Source organism: Spermophilus citellus (genome assembly GCF_964194105.1).
Source record: "Spermophilus citellus genome assembly, chromosome: 1".
Lineage (NCBI taxonomy): Eukaryota > Metazoa > Chordata > Mammalia > Rodentia > Sciuridae > Spermophilus > Spermophilus citellus.
Genome location: NC_138182.1, coordinates 287,623,406 through 287,644,578, shown reverse-complemented (window position 1 = coordinate 287,644,578; position 21,173 = coordinate 287,623,406). Strand labels below are relative to the sequence as shown.

The 21,173-nt window shown below is 56.3% G+C and overlaps 1 protein-coding gene across 1 annotated transcript; it reads right to left on the bottom strand.

Moving 5' to 3' along the window:
- Nucleotides 1-3,319: 3,319 nt before the first annotated feature.
- CLPTM1L (CLPTM1 like) lies at nucleotides 3,320-20,765 on the bottom strand. Its single transcript, XM_081295422.1, has 17 exons — nucleotides 20,388-20,765; nucleotides 19,847-19,947; nucleotides 17,997-18,186; nucleotides 16,492-16,640; nucleotides 15,462-15,540; nucleotides 13,123-13,240; nucleotides 12,695-12,789; nucleotides 11,743-11,827; nucleotides 10,486-10,589; nucleotides 9,480-9,545; nucleotides 8,607-8,657; nucleotides 7,857-7,939; nucleotides 6,987-7,021; nucleotides 6,330-6,385; nucleotides 6,208-6,252; nucleotides 5,544-5,659; nucleotides 3,320-3,845 (listed from the first exon to the last, which is right to left on the bottom strand). Exons 1-17 carry the CDS (start codon nucleotides 20,547-20,549, stop codon nucleotides 3,761-3,763), a joined length of 1,620 nt encoding a protein of 539 aa, XP_081151548.1. The 5' UTR covers nucleotides 20,550-20,765; the 3' UTR covers nucleotides 3,320-3,760.
- Nucleotides 20,766-21,173: the final 408 nt, after the last annotated feature.

Below are 21,173 nucleotides of genomic sequence, written 5' to 3'. Positions count from 1 at the left end.
TCTCGGATGCGTCCGTGTACTCTCCAGACCGCTCTGGTGTGGAACATGAATTAGGATGTTCCAGGGTCACCACGCTGCATGGTTGGGTGTGTTGATGATCCCATCTCATTTCCAATGTTGGCATGACGACGGAGCTCCCTGCTTGTCTTACTTGACAAGCTGCTCAAGGTTTAGAGCACACTGCTCTGGCCCATCCCAGCCTGTCTTCTGTTTACATCACGTCGTCACGCAGACCACCGCCACCACAGTTTGGTCACCACCGTCCTGGTGGTCCATGGATCACCTCACCTGTGCCACCATAGCCATCTTGGTCGGTGCACTCTATGATGTCTGCATGACACTGGCCTGATGATGTTTCTCAGAGCGAGTCCCTGACAGGCTCAATGGGACTCTGTTACGGGTCAGATATGAAGTGTCCCCAAAAGCTCAGCTAGGGGACAGTGCCAGGGTGGTCAGAGAACATCATGTTCCATGGACATTCTGGTGTTCCTGTTAGTTTTCTTCCTTCTCTTATGCTGGGATTTCTTGAGCTTCTTATGTTTATACTTTCATATTTTTCATCATATCTGAAAAATGTTCAGACATTATTTCTTAAAATATCTTCCTCTGCCTCCTTCTTGTCTCTGTTAGAGGGCCTCCAGTTCCATGGCTGGGCCTCTGCAAGCCCTGTGTGCCCACTGAGGCGCTCTTCTTGGGTTTTATTTTGGATGCAGGGTCTCCCTGTGTGGCTCAGCCTGGTCTCGAATTCCTCAAGCAACCCTCTTGCCTCAGCCTCCCAAGTAACTGGGCCACAGTGTGCACCAAACCCAGCCACACAGTATTTGGAATGTTTGCTCATGGGGAAAAGGGAAAAAAATAGGCACTTCACATAAAAGAAAATCCAAACAGTCCTTAAGAATAAGAAAGGGCATTCAATGCCATCAGTCACTGAGAAAACGAAAACTAAAACCTCAAAAACACCCTGTCCCGGGGCTGGGGCTGGGGCTCGGTGACAGAGTGCTCGCCTAGCATGCGTGAGGCACTGGGTTCAATCCTCAGCTCCACATAAAAATAAAGTAATGAAATAGAGATATTGTGCCCACCTATAACTAAAAAATATGTGTGTGTGTGTATGAATTTTTTTTTTAAACCCTGTCTCAGAGCAGCTAAAATCACAAACCCCTGTGGTGATAGCGTGACCCAAATGGGACTCCGTTTTTGTGGACGTGCAGATGGGGCAGTCCTTTAAACAGATGGCCTGGAAGCACCCGTGAGGTCTGAGCACATGTGCTCCGCTCTGTGCAGAGGTAAGCAGACACGCTCCTGATGGCCGCCCACGTGGGAGGCCTGGAGCCCTCCTGGGAGGGTAAGCCTGGGCCTACTCATGCCGGGAACACCGTGTGGAACAGAATGGCAGGGCAGGGGGCACTGCCGATCCCCGGGCCACATCCCTGTGTCCGTGTGTTCCGCATTGGCAGAGACCTCTGCTCATCTCGGTGCCCACAGGACCGCACTGGAACACACCCTGGGCTTCCTCGGACCACTGCCACCTATCCTTCCTCCAGGCCCCGTGCCCGCTGCGCTTCACTGGCCAGTGCAGCAGACAGGCCTCGGTGTCCTCCCCAAGGCCTGATGACCACCAGGGTGGGCTCCACGGGGCCAGAGGGCCCTCGTGCTGCTCCGGCTGCTCTGCTCTTCGTGAACTCTGCAGCCAGCCTCTTCGTGGGTGAGGACAGCAGCGAGGCAGAGGGTACCTTCTGAGCAGCGGCAGCCTCCAGAGAGGACCACCCGCCCTGGATCAGAACCCACCTGCCCTGCGGCCCTGGTCCGTCTCCACGAGGAGGCTGCCTCTCTACAGACACGGCTGTCAAGGGGCCCATGCTCTCCAAGGCTGACTGTTCCAGCCTGTGCAGAAACTGGTGAAATAGCCAAATGTGGGCCCAGGGCACCAAACTCCAGCGGAGTGGTCAGACATCATCTCTGAGGGATTCGAACCAGCCTCCCAAGGTGCCAGCGGGGTGCTCATGACAACCATGATCATTACTAACTGTCCAAGGACAGCCAGGTCTGGCACACAGGCGGAAGCCAGCAGCATGCAAGCCGCATCTTGAAGCCCAAGGACCTCTGTCCCCTTCTCCAAACCTTTGCACACAGACCTGCTTGGAGGATGAAGCAGCACCCCAGCCCCCTGCCCACACCACACCCCAGGGCCTGTAGTGCCCCCTCGAGAGCAGCCGGACGGGCTCTTGGTGCAGTGCAGGACTGACAGCATGGCAAAGAGCCGCCCTGCAGCGATGCCAACTAAGCCTGGCATGGGGTTGAAGTTGGGGTGTGGTCCTGCCCTTCCCAAGATGGGGACAACCTCCGACAACCCTGTCTGCTTCCGGGAGCACCAGAGGTCAGAGGCCAGAGGCAGTTCCACACACCACTCCTGTGGGGGCTGGCCACAGGCAGAGCCCTGGGGACATCCCCACAGGCAGCAGTGACGGGACGACCAGCATGGTGGTCCTCAGGCCAAGCTGGCTCCTCTGCCCACAGTGATCCTGATGCGCCCCACCCCCACTGTGTGCTGGTTGCCCTGGCCTAGGAAGCAACCCTCTGCCCCAGGGGTCTCTGAAACCCACAGGCATGGGAGAGTCCCTGGGGTGGCAGAGCCTGGGTGTGGTGGAGGGTGCAGGAGCCCCTGTGGCTCCCTACACATTCCTGGTGCCACCACCCCACAGCAGCCTGGCCTGCCTGTGGTGCAGGCTCCTGCCCAGCCCTCTCCCAGGGGGCTCTTCCCCTTGCCTCCCTCCCACCTTGGGTCTCACAATTCCCCAACTCCAGGTGCCTTGTGCAGCTGTGCTGGGGCCACCCATAAAGACCCAGGGAGCGGATTAAGAGACTCGGTATTCACATGGGCACTGACAGGAACAGAGACCCCTGAAAACCAAGCTGCACTTCCTTCAAGCCAGGCGGGGAGGTTTCCAACACCTAGTTACCACCTGCGGATTCCTGGTGAGCATCTACCTTTGCCTGGGTGAGGGGGATCCACAGGTGCCCCACTCAGAGCAGGCCTCTAGGGTGCTGAGCCTGTGAGAGCTGGCTAGCTCACCCACAGGGACAGCTGCAGGCCACGGTCCAGGATGGAGCTGCGGCTGAGCTCCCACAGCTTAAGCACACCCGCCAGGACATTTCTTGATGGACTACAGGACCCTCACCTAAGAAACTCCAGAGTCCAAGGCTGCTGGAGGCGCTGGCTCCTTCCGAAGCATAAACACACCTACCTCGAGTCAGTTCTGAGACAGAGTCAAACTTTTAAGTATCTGAAATGCTTTTCATGTTGATCCTGGTCAAGAAAATCGTCACAGCCAGAGAAATTTATTTTAAAATAGAAACATACATACATTAAGCCTCAAACAATCAAATTTTAAACAAAAGGAGCCGTTTGGTCTGGAGTCTAGAGGAGTGAGTCCCCAGATGCAGGTGAATTCACACAGGAGCACTTAGAAACAACTGGGACGGGATCGCTACCCTCCCTGCCTGGGGACTCTCCTGTGCCGACGGCTGCATGTGGCCACCAGTGCTGGCTGCTGCGACCAAGTGTGGCACCTGTTCTTGTGGGGGGGACGCAGTTAGTGCTTCTGGCCCCTTCCAGATGAAAGTGGAGCTTAGAAGACGCTGGAGACGTTCAGAGGGATTTGGCAATGCAGAAGGCATATCTAGAAAGTCCCAGCTTCCAGGACACCCACTGGTGGCCACGTCCTGTCTCGTGTGGCAGCCTCAGGGCCCAGGCCGGGGCTCAGTCTGCGTGGGGTTTCCGCTGGGGCTGCTCCTCATAGGACTCTCCGAACTCGTTCATTCTGCTCTTATCCACAGGATAAAGCCTGCAATAACAGAGAGCGGGCACTTTACCAGGGAGCCCAGGCACTGCTCTGCCCTCAAAGCACAGGCCTCTGGCACTGCTCTCCAGCGAGCTGCCTCGGGCAGCCAGGAAGCAGAGACACCAGGGGCCTACTGCCTGGGCACTGGGCTGCCTCCACCCTTTGCTGAAGTACTTCCATGTCAGCAAAGAGCCCAAATGAGCAGAAGAGGATGGTAGTCCTGGAGCAGGACAGGCCAGAGACCGCCCTGTAGTGACCTGTGAAAACTACATATACAGATGCAAAAGGCCAGCAGCGAGCGCTCAGGGACGCTGTCGTGCATCCCCAGCTCCAGTCCAGCTCTACACACCCTGCAAGTGGTCACTTCCTGTCATCCCAAACCCTGGGGACGGTGACAGCACTATCCCTGGTTAGGGTGAAGACAGGCAGGGAGGGAGGACACGGTGTTGGCGACCTAGCATGCAGTGTGAAGACCACCACACGTTCCCGCTTTAACTGACCCACTTCCCGAGCCCGGGGTACTGGCTGAACTCAGTCTGCGGGTTTTCCTGAGGGCTCAAGGGAAAGGGGAGGTGTTAGTGGCTCTTGGGGCAGCGTACATGGACCCGGCAGCCACCGAAGGGCCCTGCTGGCTGAGGCAGAAAGTCCCCACTGCATCTGCGTCTGGGCTCACAGTGCTCCGCCTCCAGCTGTGAGGAGCCAGTGGCGGGTGGTGCCCAGAGCCCGCAGGGCAGCTTGGTGGTGGTGGGCTGCATGCTGCACTCTCCCAGACACCCAGGCGTGCACACCCTAAGGAGGGGCTGCAGCAGGAACCTGGAGGGCGGGGGAAGCCTGGCGGCGTCACTGCAGAGCAAACTGTCCCAGAGAAGACCCTTCTTGCCCAGTGCCCAGGGAGGGGGAGACACAGCCTGCGTCGTCACTGATCTCTGTGGAGGTCCGAGGCACAGCCTCTGCAGAGGCAAAGCTGCCCCAGGAAACCCCAGGTCCTGGGCGGTGCAGAGGCAGGGGCAGCATCTGCACAGAGGCCAGGTGCCCAGGATGGGGGGGGCCAGGGGTGAGCATCTGCATCTCAGTGTCCACAAGTTGTCCTGGGCCACCTGGGTCATCAGTGTGATTTAGTCTTAGGCCCTGGTGGCTGGTGCTTCTGTGTGTGGCCAGTGCCCAGGAGGAGTGCTTCAGGAGAGCCACTGCCCCATCACCTGCAGGGTACATGGCCCAGCAGCCCAAAGCCTGCCTGAAGCGGGAGACCCCTGTTCTCTAACTGCCTATCAGACACTTCATTAAAAAATTTAAAAAAATATTTAAGTTTTTTTTTTCTTAATTGTAGACAGACACAGTACCTTTATTTATCTTTGTGTGGTGCTGAGCATCAAACCCAGTGCCTCACACATGCTAGGCAAGTGCTCTACGCTGAGCCCCAGCCCCAGCCACGGGACCAGGATGAGCCCTGGTGGGAGGCGCCATCGCTGTGCTTGGCTCCACATGCAAATCAGGAGAAGATGCTTCGAGGGGTGCTAAACAGACACTCAGGACAGAACCCAGGGCTGCTACACCCTCAAGATGAAGAGGGGAGCGATCCCTGGCCTTGACCACCACTGGCACTGGAGCCCTAGCACAGGCGAGCAGGAAACGACCTGCAACCCTCCTGCAAAGGCACAAGGGCCTCCAGCCAGGAGAGGCCTGCAGCGCTGGCTCACTCACCACCGCTGGTAGAGGTACACCAGGAACACCACGTCGTCCCTGAAGCAGGCCAGCCGGTGGGACGTGGGCATGGTGATGATGAAGGCAAAGACGTCGTCGATGAAGGTGTTGAAAGCCTGTGGGGCCGGACAGGAGAGAGGCTGACACCAGGGCTGGAATCCCATCACTTCTTGTGCCCGGCCAGTCAAGTGCTCACGGCAGACTCAGGGGCCTGTCGCTGTGACGCTTGTGACACACTCAGAGGCAGAAACCAGCCAGTGCAACCATGCTGCAGCCTGGATCCCAGGAACCCGTGTGCCCCTCCCCCTGGCTCTCCACCTCTGGAACCCAAGACTGCTGGACACTGGAGCACACCCTCTGGAGCCGGCCCTTCTTGGGATCTGACTTGGTCACCCAGCTCCACCCACCCTGCTCCCAGAGCCCCCGCAGGCTGCCCAGAAGGCTGCGGGCAATGTCCACCTGTTCTGACAATGCTGCCGAGACAGAGCACAGCCTTTCATTCAACAAAGCTCCCCTTCCCAGGACAGCGAGAGCTGCGGTCCTCAGTTATGGGTGGCTCACAAAGGCGACTTCTTGACATAGCCCACGGGCAGGACAGCAGCCAAGCACCTGGGGCAGGCAGGCCCTGTCCACACACGCTGGGGGGTGCAGACGCAGCACTTGCCTTGTAGGTGAAGGCCTTCCAGGGAAGATGCGCCACAGACTTCATCTGCAACATAGAGACGACCAAGGTCAGTCAGGGGCAGCAGAAGACAGCCCTATGTAGAGCATGCAGGCAGGCCTCACCTTGTAGTTCACAAAGAGCTGGGGCAGCATGAAGAGGAAGCCGAAAGCGTAGACGCCTGTGGGAACAGAGCTGAGCTCAGAGGGTCCGCACCCCTTCTGCCCACTGTGCCCAGACAGCCTGTCAGCCAGGTGACAGATATGCACCTGCTGGCTGGCAAATTCGCCAAAAGCCCAGCAAGATGCTCTGGACTGGTGGCCCTGAAATTCTGCCCACAGGGACCAAGCAAATGCAGGTGCCGGGGTGTCTGGGGGCGGTGAGGACAAGGCCCCGTGGGGCCCACAACCTGGGAGCATGGCAGGCAAAGTGTCCTGCAAGGAAACCCAGCTGCAACCGAGGCTGGCCAGGGGCAGGCAGGATGCACATGGCAGCCCCTGAGACAGGAGGACCACCCCTGAGCCTGGCACAGCCCACGGGCTGCATGGTGTTGGTGCTCTGGACGCCTGCTTTCTCATTTCCACACAGAAGGGATAACAGGCCGTCTGCTTGAGGTTGCAAGTCCAGGGGAGCCGTGATGCCCAACTTAGGCACAGCAGAGCACTGGCCGCTGCAGAGTTGCCTGAACAGATGTGGTGCCTGTCACACTCGGTCACAGGCAGGAGCAAGAAAAGTAGTACCTGCTATGAAAATTGTTATTGGAATGGGAAACAGGAACTCACCATTCACGAAGCTGTTGATTAGCCAAGAATACCAACTGCAAGAGAAAGGAAGGATCGTGACCGGCAGGAAAGCCCGGCTTTCTGTGCCACAGAAAGTGTGGTAACTTGACAAAAAAACCACTTTCCTTGACAACCCTCTCGTAAATACCCAAACGCGTGTGGGCAGCTGGTACACCTGCTGTGATAAGTGGGGTGGTTCAAGAGGCAGTACCAGGCCCTGCTGACCCAGGGAGGCCAAGCGCTCCCTATGTGTTCCACATCAAGTCCTAACCCTTCCTAGGAGCCTGGTCAGACCAAAGGGTCTCTGCAAACAAAACCCTCTTCACCCAACTGCAGGATCAGGTGTAGGAGAGGCCACTCTGCAGATCCCATTCCTACAAGACTTCCAGGGCCTGCACAACCAGCTGCCCACTCAGAGCTCTGCAAACACTGTCCCTGGCCAGGGCCACACCATGGTCCCACCCCACTGGGCCCAGCCCCTCTGCAAGCTCAGGTCCAGCAAAGCAGCTGTGTGGCTGGTTTGGGGAACTCCCAAACCATCCCACCTCTGCCCTCAATAGCGCTGCTATAGCAGGGAATGCCTGCACTTCCTGGGCTGGAAGGTACAGTTGTGCCCACTGCCTGGGGTGTAGGAGCCAGGGATGCCTCTGGCTTGCAGCCCAGGCTGTGCCTGCATTTCTAGGACCCGCTCCCCATGAGCACTCAGGACCCTGGGGAAGGGGGGGTCCTGACATCCCCACATTACAGAGGAGAGGAGGCCAGAGCCGACTGGCCCAGCACTGGGGATGGACAGGAAGCTTGCCACCAGGCACGTTGCTCTCAGCCCAGGACGGAGTGCAAGTTGTCTGGCAGGGAAGTACAGCACCCCACCTTTTGTACTTGATGTTCAGGAGTGAGTAGACGGCGCCTCCAATGCAGAGGGGGTAGAGCAGGTATGACAGGTACTTCATGGCCTGTAAGGGACAAAGGAAACTCCCAGTGACCAAGCCAGGCCTCAGATGCCTCTGTGGACATGTCACCACAACTTTAGGGCAGGGGCTCCACTGATTGGCAAAGGTGGGTACGCGTTACCATGCCTCTGCAATACCACAGGACCTGTGGCCCCAAGTGGCCCTGAGCAGAGCCTCCTGGTTCTGATGCAGGACCAACACACAGACCCTCGGAGGACTGTGAGCACAAGGAAGGAGTCCAGACTCCCGAGAGCCCCGCTGCGGCTGCTGGCGACGTGACACAGTCTTGTCACCAAATGTATTTTTCTGAATTGAGCTCTTATAACCTCTATAAAAATTGAAACGTATGCTGGTGAATATTAAAACAAAACTAAAGCCGTTTCTGTGCAGAAATGCCCGTTAGATCTGCCGCCGCCAGCTCCCCAGCAGCCACGTGGAAACAAGCTGCCAGTGGGGCGATCCCATGGATGACCTTCCCAGCTGCACAGGTGGGAAGGTGCCTGCAAGGGCTGGGAGCTGGGCCGTTCCTGTGAGGCCCTCCTTCCCCAGTAAGAAATGCAGACCCTCCCAGGAGACCATTCCCCACACGTCAGTTCATGAGGGCCCCACTGCCCAGGGTTACAGACCGTCTGCCAGGCATGTGAATGCCCTGCCGAGCCCTTGGGCTTACCTGCGTATCGTATTCCTCGGTCTTCCTCTCAGAGTCACTATAGGTGCCAAACTGTTGAAAGTCAAATACAACAACATTACCCGACTCAGCAAGGACGTCTGGCACAGGCCAGAATGGAGCCGTGAAAGGTCTCATGGCCACGGCACACCCTCAATCCAGCCAGTGAGCCTCAACAGCACAACAGACCCCAGTCCAGGCTGATGGGGACAGGACTGGGACTGCATGCATGGCTGGCTCTGCCTCAGGCTGGCCCGGACTGTGCAGGCCACCTTTGGAGCTTCTTGGGCTGCTTCCCACTCCCAGAGCTGCTGAGTTCACTGACACTCTAGCCAGGGAAGGTGGAGAAGCCACTGGGCTACATGGGAGACATCAGCCCGTCTCAGCCTGGAGCAGGGCCACGTGATTTCTGAGGGCCAAGGCGGTCAAGGTCCACCACAGAGCACAGTGCCATCAGCACAGACTTCACTCATGCACCACGTCCCCAGGAGACTGGTCAATATCTGGCCTGGGTCTGGGCAGCATGGGAATGCACGACAGCCGGGGACACAAGAGCATCTGAGCCCTGCAGACCAGCATGTCCCTTCCTGCAGGCTTGCTCAGGGATGGAGGTGTGGCCCTGCTTTTAACGAGGCTGACACTAAGTTTCCTGACCAAGGAATCTTTAGGGAAGAAAAATAGCAACTCATGCAAAAGCCAACCTGAGCCCTGCCCAGGCCATCAGCTGGGGTCTGAGTGTCCACCCCACGACAACCTGTCTTCCGAGAGCTGAGCTCTGATGAGCACGTAACCCACAGAGGCCAGCCTGCTGAGTGTGAGGAGCAGGGAGGAAGCAGAGGCGGCGATCGGGGGCAGCCAGCTAGCTGGGGATCTCACCTGGAACTCAGGCCTCAAGCCTTTCCAGGACACCGTCATCTTCAAGGCCTTTTTCACTTTCCAAAGCTGTCGGGAGAAAATGAAATGCTGCCCATTCACAATTCTGAGATGCCAGGGTGAACGTGCAGGAACATGAAGGGATGGGACCCGGCGCTCACGGTGCAGCTTCTCAGCCCACCCCACCTCTGCCCGCCTGTAGCTCCCCCTCCCTCCACCTCTCATGGGCTCTGCATCTGTACTCAGGGGCCGCCTGCCAGGTGGACCCGCAGCCACTGCGAAGCCGACTAAGGAAGATGCCACAGGAGCCTCTCGTTGGACCTCCCTGGACACATTCCCTCCTGGACACCCTTACTACAACCTGGGCCAACACCACTCACTGAGGTCAGGCCCAGCATGTCGGGGTGGGCTTCCACACGTGACAGGGTGGTCACTGCCCGTGAAGCTCTGGTGTCTTGGAGGCTACGACCCTTCAGCAAGTATCCGCAGCCACATGAGCCAGGCCCACAGGGGGCTGCTGACTCTGACGGCCTGGCTTCTCAAAACAGGGCCACCTGGGTCTTCTCCCTGTGCCCAGCCCAGCAGCTTTTTCACGGCCCCTTCCCACAGAGCTCCCTCTGCTGACCAACAGGGCTAAACCACAGGTGACCCACACTGGAGCTACTCTCCACATGGCCATCCTGTCTCAAATCCCAGCCAAACTACAAACTCCTTAAGGCCACACGAATGCCTTGCGGCTCACCAAGTGTGCCGACACAGTCCTGCCTGACGGACGCCACTGCACAAGCTTGTGCCAGGGACGGCCTCCCTGCGCTTCGCCGCACTGCCCCACGCCCAGGCATTTCCACAACACACAGCCTGCTCGGGCGAGCCCGCCAGTCCTCAGGGCAGCTGTGCGGGTCCTGGGGGAGCCTTGTGGGTCAGAATCAGGCACCTGACCATACACTTAAGTCTGCGGGTCTCACATAAGCCCCAGCGTCTACCCAGAGCCGAGCGCTGCCAGACTCACCTCAATGGCGGCCCCGAGGCCTGCCGGGACCAGCACCAGCAGGCTTGTCTGCTCATCCAGCAGGAACAGGAAGATGACCACGGTGCTGAAGCAGCGCCACAGTACTGGGGACACGGTAGCTACAGTAAGGCAGTGCCAAGCCCACTGGCACAGACCCCGCTTGTCACCCACCCGCCCACACAGCTTTGAACTGTGTCCAGGTAGCCTGGCAGCCAAGCTCCTGCCCAGGGTGCGCGTGCCGCACACCCGTGACTCACAGAAAGAAAACCCACAGTGCACAATTACTCCATTCTGGGAAACATTCTAAAAAGATTTCTAGAGGGGCTGGGGCTGGGGCTCAGTGGCAGAGCGCTGGCCTCGCACGTGTGAGGCACTGGGTTTGATCTTCAGCACCACACGAAAATAAATAAATAAAAGAAAGGTAAAAAAAAAAAATTTACTGGAGGCCACAGAACTACACACCAGCTAGGTGCACGTGTGAGTGACATCCGCAGCACAGGTGTGAATGCGACAGGGTGCGAGACTAGAGCCCAGGACTGGGATGCTCACTCTCTTGCACCCCATATCACCCTCTGCTTTCTGTGACAAGTTTGTTTCTCTGACAAAGCTGTATTTTCTCCTTCATAAGGTGTGCTATGAAAACAACTCTAGCTTGTTCTGCCTTCCGTGGGTGCCTGGTGTCCTGGAGGGCTGCAGACACTCTGGACAGGGCCACAGCCACCCTGGGCTCAACAGGAGGCCCCTCCTTCCCAGGAGATTCCATGACTGTGTAGGGTTATCCGGGTAGTCATGAGGAAAAACCCTATCTTTTATGTTTGGGGAAAAAAAAAACCCTGCATTTTATGTTTGAGAGACTTGCTTTAGTCTGATTCCGGCAGCCATACCCAACTCCTAACCAACTGGGACTGGCCAGCCATGGCCTCTCCTGGAAGGTCAGAGATGATGCTGCTCACCAAGGTAGGGGTGTAAGGTTCTGGCCCCACATCCGCAACCAAAAGCAACCAGAAGTCCAGGAGACTTGTCCTCCACCAGCCCAAGATCAGACCCGGCTCCCTGCCTGTGGCCTCAGTGGCCCTCTCTTCTGTGGTATTCCCAGGTTTCCTAGATGCTCAGTGACCACTGAGACACTGCCAGGGTTTGGGCTGCCTGATTTAAGAGGCATCTCAGCCAACCAGACAAGCACTGTCACGGGTGTGAGCTGCAGGCCTCATGGGAGCAGAGTGTGCCTGTGAGCAGGTGGACCCGCTCCTGGCCTACCTGCTTTGGTGGACATTCCAATCATGCTCTTCTTTTTCTTCCAGAAACTGATGTCATTTTTAAATGCCAGGAAATCAAAGAGCAGCTGCAAAGAACAGACAGGAGTCACCTGCATCGAGTTGCCCCTTCAGCCTCTGTACTGGGCAGCCTGTAGGACCCTGGGCCCAAGCTTCGGGCTGAACAAGACACGCCTGTGCCCTGCAGAAACCACCCACACTGGCTCCATGTGCCCGAGCCAAGGAACCTGGAAGGGGGCTTCACCACAGCATTCGCCCAACATGGGTGTGAGTCAAATGGCGGGGAGCATGTCTAGGCATTGTGTGCCTCCTCTCCTATGCTGAAGTCTGGGGTGCCCAGGGGTGAGGCCAGCTGGAGTCCTTGCTGTTCTGGGTCACCACCATTACCCAGGAAAGTGGCCCCTGGTCGGTGCAGAAAACACCAGCTTGTTCTCAGCCACTGACTCTTTAATAAAAAGTGACATTTACTTTCTCATCTTGGCTTAGAAGTTCTGGCCTGGCTGGCACTCAGAGGTACCTCCTTGTCCTCTATCCCAACTGTGACTGCCCCGTGGCATGGCTTTCTGGCAGCTCTCAGACTCCCTGTACAAAACCCGACTACAGGCACAGAACGAACTTTTAAACCTGAAAATCATAACACACGACTATGTGGTGAAACATGCTACTTTACAAGGTCCCTAACTAACCCTACTAATACAGGCACTGCTCAAAGCATTTTGGCATTTCTTTTGCAAAATGTCTCCAAAGCAGCTAACGCCCAGCATCCCTCAGCTGCAGACAGCATACACTTCCTGAGCTTGAGAGAGGCCATCGGGTCACCAACACTCGGGCATGCCGACTGCTGGCTGACATAAGAGGTGGCCATGGGCTGGGCAGTGCCCACGAGCACCCCGCCTTCTCTGTCACTCCCCAACAAGCACCAGGTGACGACTCACATGAAATGCAGCAACAAAGAAGGTCAAGGCCAAAAAATACAAGTTGGTGTCTACAAAAATCCCCTTCACCTCATCAGCGTCCTTCTCTGAAAACCCTGTAGGGAAGAAACGCACCATGATGCAAACGCACTCCCCAGCCACCAAGGCAGCTCTGTGCTCACACAACCCCCCTTGGCAGTGCGAGTGCCTCTGGAACAATGGCACTCAAAACACTGGGTCCTGAACAACCCAGGTCACTTTCAACATGGTGAGGAGGTGCTGGCAGCAAGGACACAGAGTGAACCACACCAGGAAGGGGGAGGCAGCGCTGCACTGGGGCAGCTGCAGGATGCCCACAAATCCTCCACGGATACACGGAGCCAAAGCAGGGCTCCCACCACCAAACACTCCAGCCCAGCCCAGCCAGCCCAGGACCCACAGTCACCCACCGAACTGTTGCAGGGAATAGACGGCATCTTGCATGTGGATCCAGAAGCGTAGCCGCCCCAGAGAGATCTTGTCATAGGACACAGTGAGTGGCAGCTCCGTGGTGGAGCGGTTTATGACCTGCCAACGAGAGGTCCACAGATGAGTACCCACCCGACTGTGATCAAGGGAATTGCTATGAGCCTCCAGGAGCACCTGAGTTGTGCACACCATCACCATAGCTGACGCCCCTGACAATCCTTACTTCCAGTCCCCACACAGCTAGGGCCGTGACACATGGGGACTCTGGGCCACCTTACATCTCATTAGCTGCAGCAGGTCCTGCAGGAGCACGTGCTCCAGAGCTTGCTCCTCGTCCTGGGCCTTTAGTGCACATAGGAGTCTTTCCCAGGCCTGTCCCAGAGCAGCACAGGTGCCCGCCATGCTGCTTGCTCACAGCTCCTCCCAAATGCAGTGCTTCTGTTCTCTCCACACCCTAAGCCCCAGGCGTGCTCCTATCCACATCCCCAGGAGTCCTGAGAGCCTCCTGGCACGGCCCACCCATTCCACATGCACTTCCTGTCTTTCTGAGCCACACAAGCTTCAATGCCTTGGATGGGATTCACCACCAGCATCTATCAGGAGCCCACTAGGCTCGAAGCTGAGCTGCAGAACAGGCATGAGCACCACCCAAGGGGCCTTAGCCCTGTCCTAAAAGAGCCCAAGATGGACAGGGAAACTCTAGGCCTAGACCTTGGCTGTGTGGGATGGTGGAAGCTATAGGAAATGGAGCACTTGAGCCACACCTGCAGCATGTACAGCTGTGACAACATGCACACAAGCACCACACTATCTGATGCACCTGCCCCACACCTGTGCACCCTGGCACAGCAGCCAGAAGCTGGGCATTTCAGAGCACAGGCACCTTCTGCAGGCGTGTGGCAAGCCTCTAGCTCCCTCAAGCTACCAGGCCTGTCCCAGGGATGCCACGGGCTGTAGCACCCGACAGGCTTAGCTGCCCTCCCAGGATGGCATTCCTTTGAGAAGTGGCTCATGTGAGATGCAGAAAATGACATGAGAGGATGCTGCGGTGGAGACCAGCTGCTTGCACACCAGTTCTCCTGTCCCACAACACGTAACACGGGACTACTGCAATATGACCAACCATTACAACACGAGTGTGCTGCAGACGCTGGTCCTCTACCTAGATGGACCTGTGAACAGACTTGAGGGCATCGCCTGAAGCAATGCAGTCACCAGGCATTGCTTCCCAAGGGCCTCTGAGGAGCCAGCACCACTGGGCCATGACAGGTGACCACAGGCTGCCCTCATGGTTTACAAAGTACTGTCTGTGTTTCAGCAGAAACCAAGAATGGGAAAGGTGGGATGGGAACCAATCAGATCTGCTTGCTAGCACATCTGCCCCCCAGCCCCAGCCCTCATGTCATGGAAGCAGTCAGGGAGCAGAGGACACTGCCTTAGGACCTTAGGGTCTGAGCAAAGCTGTACAGAGGGCCTGACATCTTGAGCTGCAGCTAGCAGCAGAATCCAGGCGGGGTCAGGACACACTGTGGCAAGCCCCCACTTTGCAAGCCTCAGCATCCTCATCTGTGCAGGGGAAGTGCTCACTCCAGAGTTACTGAAGCCTTGCATGGCAACCAGCTCTGGCTCCTATCCAGTGCTCACGAGCAATGGCCACAGCCCCAGGAGAGGCAGGCAGGGCAGCTCACTCACAACCCCAGCCCCATGTTCTAACCCTGAGTAACTTCACTGTGAATCAGGACTATGGCGCGCAGCTCTTGGTGGCAGGACTGTTAGAGGTGCGGGCAGCCTTGGATGGAGGGAGCAGTCATTCCCCTATCACCAGTGGTTGGGTATGTTTTTTTTCCCATCGTCAAAACAAACTTGTTGTCTTTGGGAGAAGAGAAGAGTGCCCTTACTGCCTGTTATGACGGACACCAGGCCCACCAGCAGCCACTTCTCCACCTCCAAGGGCACCTCAGTCTTGCCCACAGCCACCACAGTAGTAGTGGCTTCCTCCCAGGTGGACACTCCTCTGGCCAGGCTGCAGGACCAGCCCTGGGGAAGGGAGTCTGGCAGATGCTTCTGAATGAAACCAGGCCTCATGTAAAGAACAGACACACAGCTTTTCAAACAGAGTTCTGAGTGCTACCACCTAAACCCTTAACAAAAGGCCTCACCAGTGAGCCAGGATACCCAACGGACCCAGTGCCAGCCACCAGCAAGCCAGGTCCCGAGTGCTTCACCCCAGCACATGCTCTGAACCCGGGACCCAGGTCTTGCCTGGTTCCCTGGTGGATCATGAACAGCGGCTGCGAGGCAAGAAGAGAGCAGGGCTCACCATCAGATCCTTCACCCGATTGCTCAGCTGGTCGATGAACAGGATGGGGAGGTAGTGCACGGTCTTTCCCAGCTGGACCCTGGTGGTGGAGGGTGTCCTGGTCAGTGTGGGTATCTGCACCCTGGGGACCAGGCTCCCTGAGGTCCCCCACCGGCACTGGCCTTGAATGTACCCTCACTGAAACTCCAAGACACAGCTTTTTCAAACAGAAGCAGATGCTAAGGGGGTAGGATGATAGTGACAGCCATGTGGTAAGCCCGAGGCCACTAATGGTGGGAACTAATGGGGACAGTCACACACAGGCCAAGGACCACTTAGCGTGATGACACGGTGACCCCATGAGGCAGAAGGAGAAAGATGACACCTGTGTGCTAGGGGACCTGGAAGGAGATGACCCACACCTGTGCTGGGCTGCCACGTGGGGAGGCTGACGGCTGCAGGGGCTTTGCGTCAGGAGACCCTCTCTGCAAACCAGGTACACAAATGACGTGTTCAAAAATAAGACAAGTCTTGAAGAGCATAAAAGCCCTACGACTACCGTATAGCCATTACTTATGAGAACAGTGGACCCACACAGCTCAGCCCCTCAGACGCCCCCTGTGGCCCCCAGCGCAAGTGAGAGCTAGCTGACCAAAGCGAGCGACACCCAAGTCACAGCTGCAGGTGAATTTTTAATAAGTTTGAACTAGCCAGTTACAAAGCCTGTGCAACTCCCGGCCAGCAGGTGCACAAGTGCACAAAGCCAGGGACACAGGGCAGTTCGGCCCTCACTGCTGCTTCCCATCTCTACCCGCGGATACCTCTGCAGAGGACAACTGCAGAGTGAGCCAGCTGGGATCTGCCCTCGCCCCATCCTTTTGGGCAATCCTGATCAAGTGACCTCCAAGAGCTGGGCAAGGAGCTAGGGGTGGAAGGCAGCATCGATGACACTGCACAGGGACAGGGGCAGCCCACTCCCTATTGCGGGGGGGTCCCTGCTTACGGTCTGTCCAGCAGCAATTTCCCTCACCAGGTCCCACGCAACACTTACATCTTCATGTACCGGTGCACGTCAGCAGGCAGGGAGGAGCCGTCAAAGACAAAGTCATCCACCATCACGTTCAGCGTTAGCCTGGGTCTCCAGTGAGAGACAGGCTCGTCCAGGGCACTTGATGGCTTCCTCTCGGATTCGATCTGTTGCTAAAATGAGAGAAACAGAGGCCAGGTTGAGGCAGGCCCAGGGCAGCTGGGTAGTCAGTGTCTCCACCCCAAGAGTAGTTGTCCAGACTGGCACAATAGGAAGGAGAATCCAGTGGGGGGCCAGGGGACCATGGACTGCTCTGACCATACCCTCCCTCCTACCCAATGGTCATGCAGTCAAGGATCCCAATGACTCCACCTTTGGGATCCTCAGGCTAAGTGGGGCCACTCCTACAATCCTGATGGGACAAATCCTGTGGGGGCAGACCCAGCTGCAGTGTAGGTCTGCAGCTAACATAGTCCTGTGGGCTTCAAGGACATTGCGAAGGAGAAGCTGCCAAGCCAACAGGAGCTGTCTGAAGATGTGCTGAGGATCAGCAACTACTCTAAATACAACTCAGAAGGAAACTGAGCCATGGGAACATCGTAACTTTATCTCAGACCCAGCTAATAAATTCACGAAGCATAAATTCATCTTATTTCCCTCCAAACAATAGTTGACCCATAACACTTTATGTTGAAAATGGTCTTCCAAGTTGTAACAGCCTACGTTCATTCTGCATTCGCTATAGAATTCCCAAGGCCACTCCATACCCTTCGCTCATGGACTCCCTAAGATGCCCCAAGAGGGCCACCATCCCCATGAAGAGGACATGAAGGTTCTGCATATAAGGTCAAGAACAAAGCAGGAAGGTCTTCGAACCTTGCCCTTCACCCTGAGATGCTCCGCCTCTCTGTGCCTGGACACCCCCATAGCCGTTTCCTAACAGATGCTGTCTTTCTTGTTTTGTGAGTTGTCTCTCCTCTACTCAACAGGAGCCTGTGTGTCACACTTCCCTTGCTGTATCCATGGCCTTATCAGTCATCAGGTGGGTGATATCTAGTTTTTCTTGGCATATATGGCTTTCTACAGGTGAAAAAATGTAACTTGTGCCTGTACTTTTCCTATAGTTTTGAATTATAAGCTTAAATATATGTCTGGTCCCATAAGCACCACAATTTGAACAGCACCATAAATGGTGACTCCTGAAGACAGAGGTATAGGCAAGCTCTGAAAGATGGCCTCCCAAACCCCCAGTGGGAGGGGACACAGGGGGCCCATGGCCTAAGAGGGACTTTGAGTAAAGAATATTAGGGATCACTTCCACTGCATGTCCTCAGTTTGATATAAAATTTATCTGAAAACCCGGGGAAATGATTCAGATGAAAGACATTTATGTATAGTGGCAACATCCAAACTGCTTTACTTTCCAACAGTCACCACGGCTCTAGATGGAAGCTGCTCTGCAGACTCAGGCGCACACACACTGAGCAGGAGGCACAGGCTTGCTGTCAGTCATCTGTGAAGACCCTCACCTGTGCAGCTGACTCCCCAGTGAGCAGGTTGACTTCTTCTGGCTTGGGGATCATGTATGTAGTCAGAGGACTGACCAGGTGGACCTGCTTCCCGTCATGCCAAGGCAGAATCCCAGCGTGATGCAGGAAAATATAGGCATACAGTGTCCCATTATTTCTTGTTTTCTTTGGTACAGAAACATTAACTGTCCTGGAACAAAACAAACGGTCATTTCAAATCTGTGTGTTGCTGTGTTTACACTCACATGGAGCCTACTCAGATGCCTTTAGAGATAACGTGTTTCACATCAACTAATTTTATTTCAGAACTACTGAAAATGAAACTCACCTGCTCCTGATTTAACTGAGCCCTGAATGCAGATGTGTCCTGAGCATTTTGAAAAGCGTGGGCGGCTACTACTGAAGGTGAACGAGCTGGCACTCTCTACCTCCATTTCATGAGGCTCAGAAAGGACAGTAACTCACTTGAGAGGCCAGGTGGCAACTGGTACTGGACCTGGCAACAGACCAGCTTATTTCTACAGCCCTCTAAGATAACACGACTCCAGAGTCACAGAGGCAAAGTCCAGACCTGGTCTCACAAACCAAGTACAATAACCACAAATCTAGAAGTGCTTCTTTGGCACTATAAGGAAAGCTCAGAAATATTTCATGTGGGTAGTTATTTGGTTTTGCTGCATTTTTTGAAGAAGAGATTAGCCATAAGACAGACTTTCAGGCCTCTTACCAGCTCTGACTCTCAAACCAGATGGAGATCTCACTGGCAGTGTGCTTCCCTGGCCTTGGCCCAGGTGCCCGGCTCTTCACCTGCATATCACAGCTCAAACACTACATTGGACTCCATGAAACCCACACATACTACTTATCACAATAGAGCTTCCTGGTTTCTTTTACAAATCTTGGGGCCAAAGTTCTAAGAAATTCCTGTTATTAGAAGAAATACAAGAACAGAGGATGCCTTGTTACCATGTCAACAAAAGATCTCTACCAGGACATCTCTGAGTGGCTTTCCTGACAGTGGGCTGGGCTTTATGCCCTCCTCCACAGGGACATTTCAGGTGAATGCACACTCCTGAGCAAAGCTCAGAGGAGGGGATGGGAGTCCGTTTCAGACTCTTCTCCTTTTGCCAAGCTCAGAAATTAAAACCCTCACTATCTGCCTTTGATAACTGGCACAATGGCAGTGTCCATATCTGTGAAACTAAACCCAACACAGAAATGTCCTGAGTATTTTAAAAAGTGGGCAGCTCCAACTGAAGGTGAAGGAGCCGGCACTTCCTGCCTCTGCTTCACAAGGCTCAGGGAGGTCTGTAACTCGCCTGAGGAGGTGGGCTACAGGTGACAGCATGTGAGCCTGACGTATGATGGTCTTCTTTACACGGAACCCTCCAGCTATCTGATGACGCTGGCTGGTTAGAAAACATCCATTACCTTCTAGGCGGTGCAGACAAGAATGGCAGAATCTTAGGAGCAAATCATTTTAAAAGTTACAACATAAAAGTTGGACTTTTACATCTGTACTATGTATCAATTGCTAGACTGCATGTTAAATTTAAAAAGCTCCTCTGTAGAGGTGGACAGTTTCACTGACTTAGGGTCACTTAGATTCCTGTACAGCTCTTTCCTCCACCCTGTCTCTTTTCCCTACTTCCACTAGGTGGACACCTGCTCCTCTGGAGACTCCCCTGGCTGCTGCTCACTGCATTAGACATGGGATAAGCTCCATCTGCTACTTTTGGTTTGAATATTTACATGTGTTCCATAGTTTTGAAGATACCAGCAAGACTGTGTTTCTGAGTCAGTCTCATTATGCACACAACACCAACCCCTGCAGCATCTGTCCCACACACCTTTCAAACTTGGACTCCACATCAAAGTCTTCCACATTCAAGACCAGGTCCACATTGTTTTCTGCACCAAGGCTGGACCTTGTGGTGGTGTAAACACTCAGCTGGAAAAGGGTGACAAGAAAGTTAGTCTGTAGGGCCCTTGACAAAAAACATAACTGAGCTGCGGAGAGCAGGCAATCTGACAGGTTACCTCCTAGAAGACAGAACTCCTGCCTGGTCAGGGTGCAAGTGCAGAATGTGTCTTTGTAAAGAAAATAACGTCAATGCCCAAGAGTGGCTGGAGACCCACAGGCTAGGAGACCCACAGGCTGGGGTTACAGGGTGTCTGAGAGCCCATCTGCAGGACAGCAGGCACCGGCACCAGCGACCGGGGGGCGGCACATGGAGACCCCGGAAGGCCAGGAAGGAGCTCCACTCTGGCTCTCAATGGGGCTCCACCAGGACACCGGGCTGTGATACCAGGGGACAGGGCCTGGAGCCTGCGCCCCACCCCGGCGGGGCCCTGGGACAATCCGGAGGGGCCCCGCCCGGCCCGGCTCACCTGCAGCTTGGGCCGCCGCGCCAGGTAGGGCTGGATGCAGTTGGCGTCGCCGGCGCACGGGCGGGTGTAGACGATGCCGTACATGACCCAGCAGGTGTGCACTACGTACACCACGAACACGCCCACCACCAGGCTGGTGAAGGAGCTGCGGCCGCTCCACATGGCGCCGCCGCCCGCGGCCCGAGCGCGCCGCCCCGCCGTCCCCGCAGCCGGCCGCCGCTCACGCGAGAGCCGCCGCGCGCCGCCGCCACTATCGCGGGGGAACGAACGCGCCAGGCGCGGGCCTCCGGCCGTCCCGCATACTCCCGCCGCCCACACCTGGCGCCGCAGGATTCGCCGGCCGCCGCTTCCGGGCTCTGCGCCGCTGCCGGAAGTGGACGTGCGCACGGCCCCGTGGGAGCGGGGAGTCGGCGGCCGCCGGCGCACGCGCGCGCGTCCACACGTCGGGGGCGCATCGGTGACGTCACTCACCTGCGCCGGCCTCCCGGCGTGCCCCGGGGTCCAGGCGCTTGCTGGTGCGCGGGGCCGGGACTGTTCGGCCGTCGCGTCCTCGGACTAGGGCCTGGGGGACGGGGACGGCGGCCGAGGCGGGGACCCTGACGACGTGCAGAGCGTGGCGCGAGGACCCTGGAGGGAGGCCACACAGGAGGCTGGTGCTGACCTCGCGGACCTTCTCTGCGTCGGAGATTCTATCAGGAAGTGAGGAGCGAGCCGGGCGCGGAGGTCACGCCTGAGAGCCCAGCGACTCGGGAGGCTGAGACAGGAGGCTCCCAAGTTCAAGGCCAG

What these genes read in the sequence shown, in the direction of transcription:
- CLPTM1L (XM_081295422.1), bottom strand. Translation starts at nt 20,549, where the DNA reads ATGTGGAGCGGCCGCAGCTCCTTCACCAGCCTGGTGGTGGGCGTGTTC. An exon ending in AGCTCTTTGTGAACTACAAG is followed by an intron (nt 6,253 to 6,329) that starts GTGAGGCCTGCC and finishes TCTATGTTGCAG; the next exon opens with ATGAAGTCTGTGGCGCATCT. An exon ending in GGAAGGCCTTCACCTACAAG is followed by an intron (nt 5,660 to 6,207) that starts GCAAGTGCTGCG and finishes CCGGCCCCACAG; the next exon opens with GCTTTCAACACCTTCATCGA.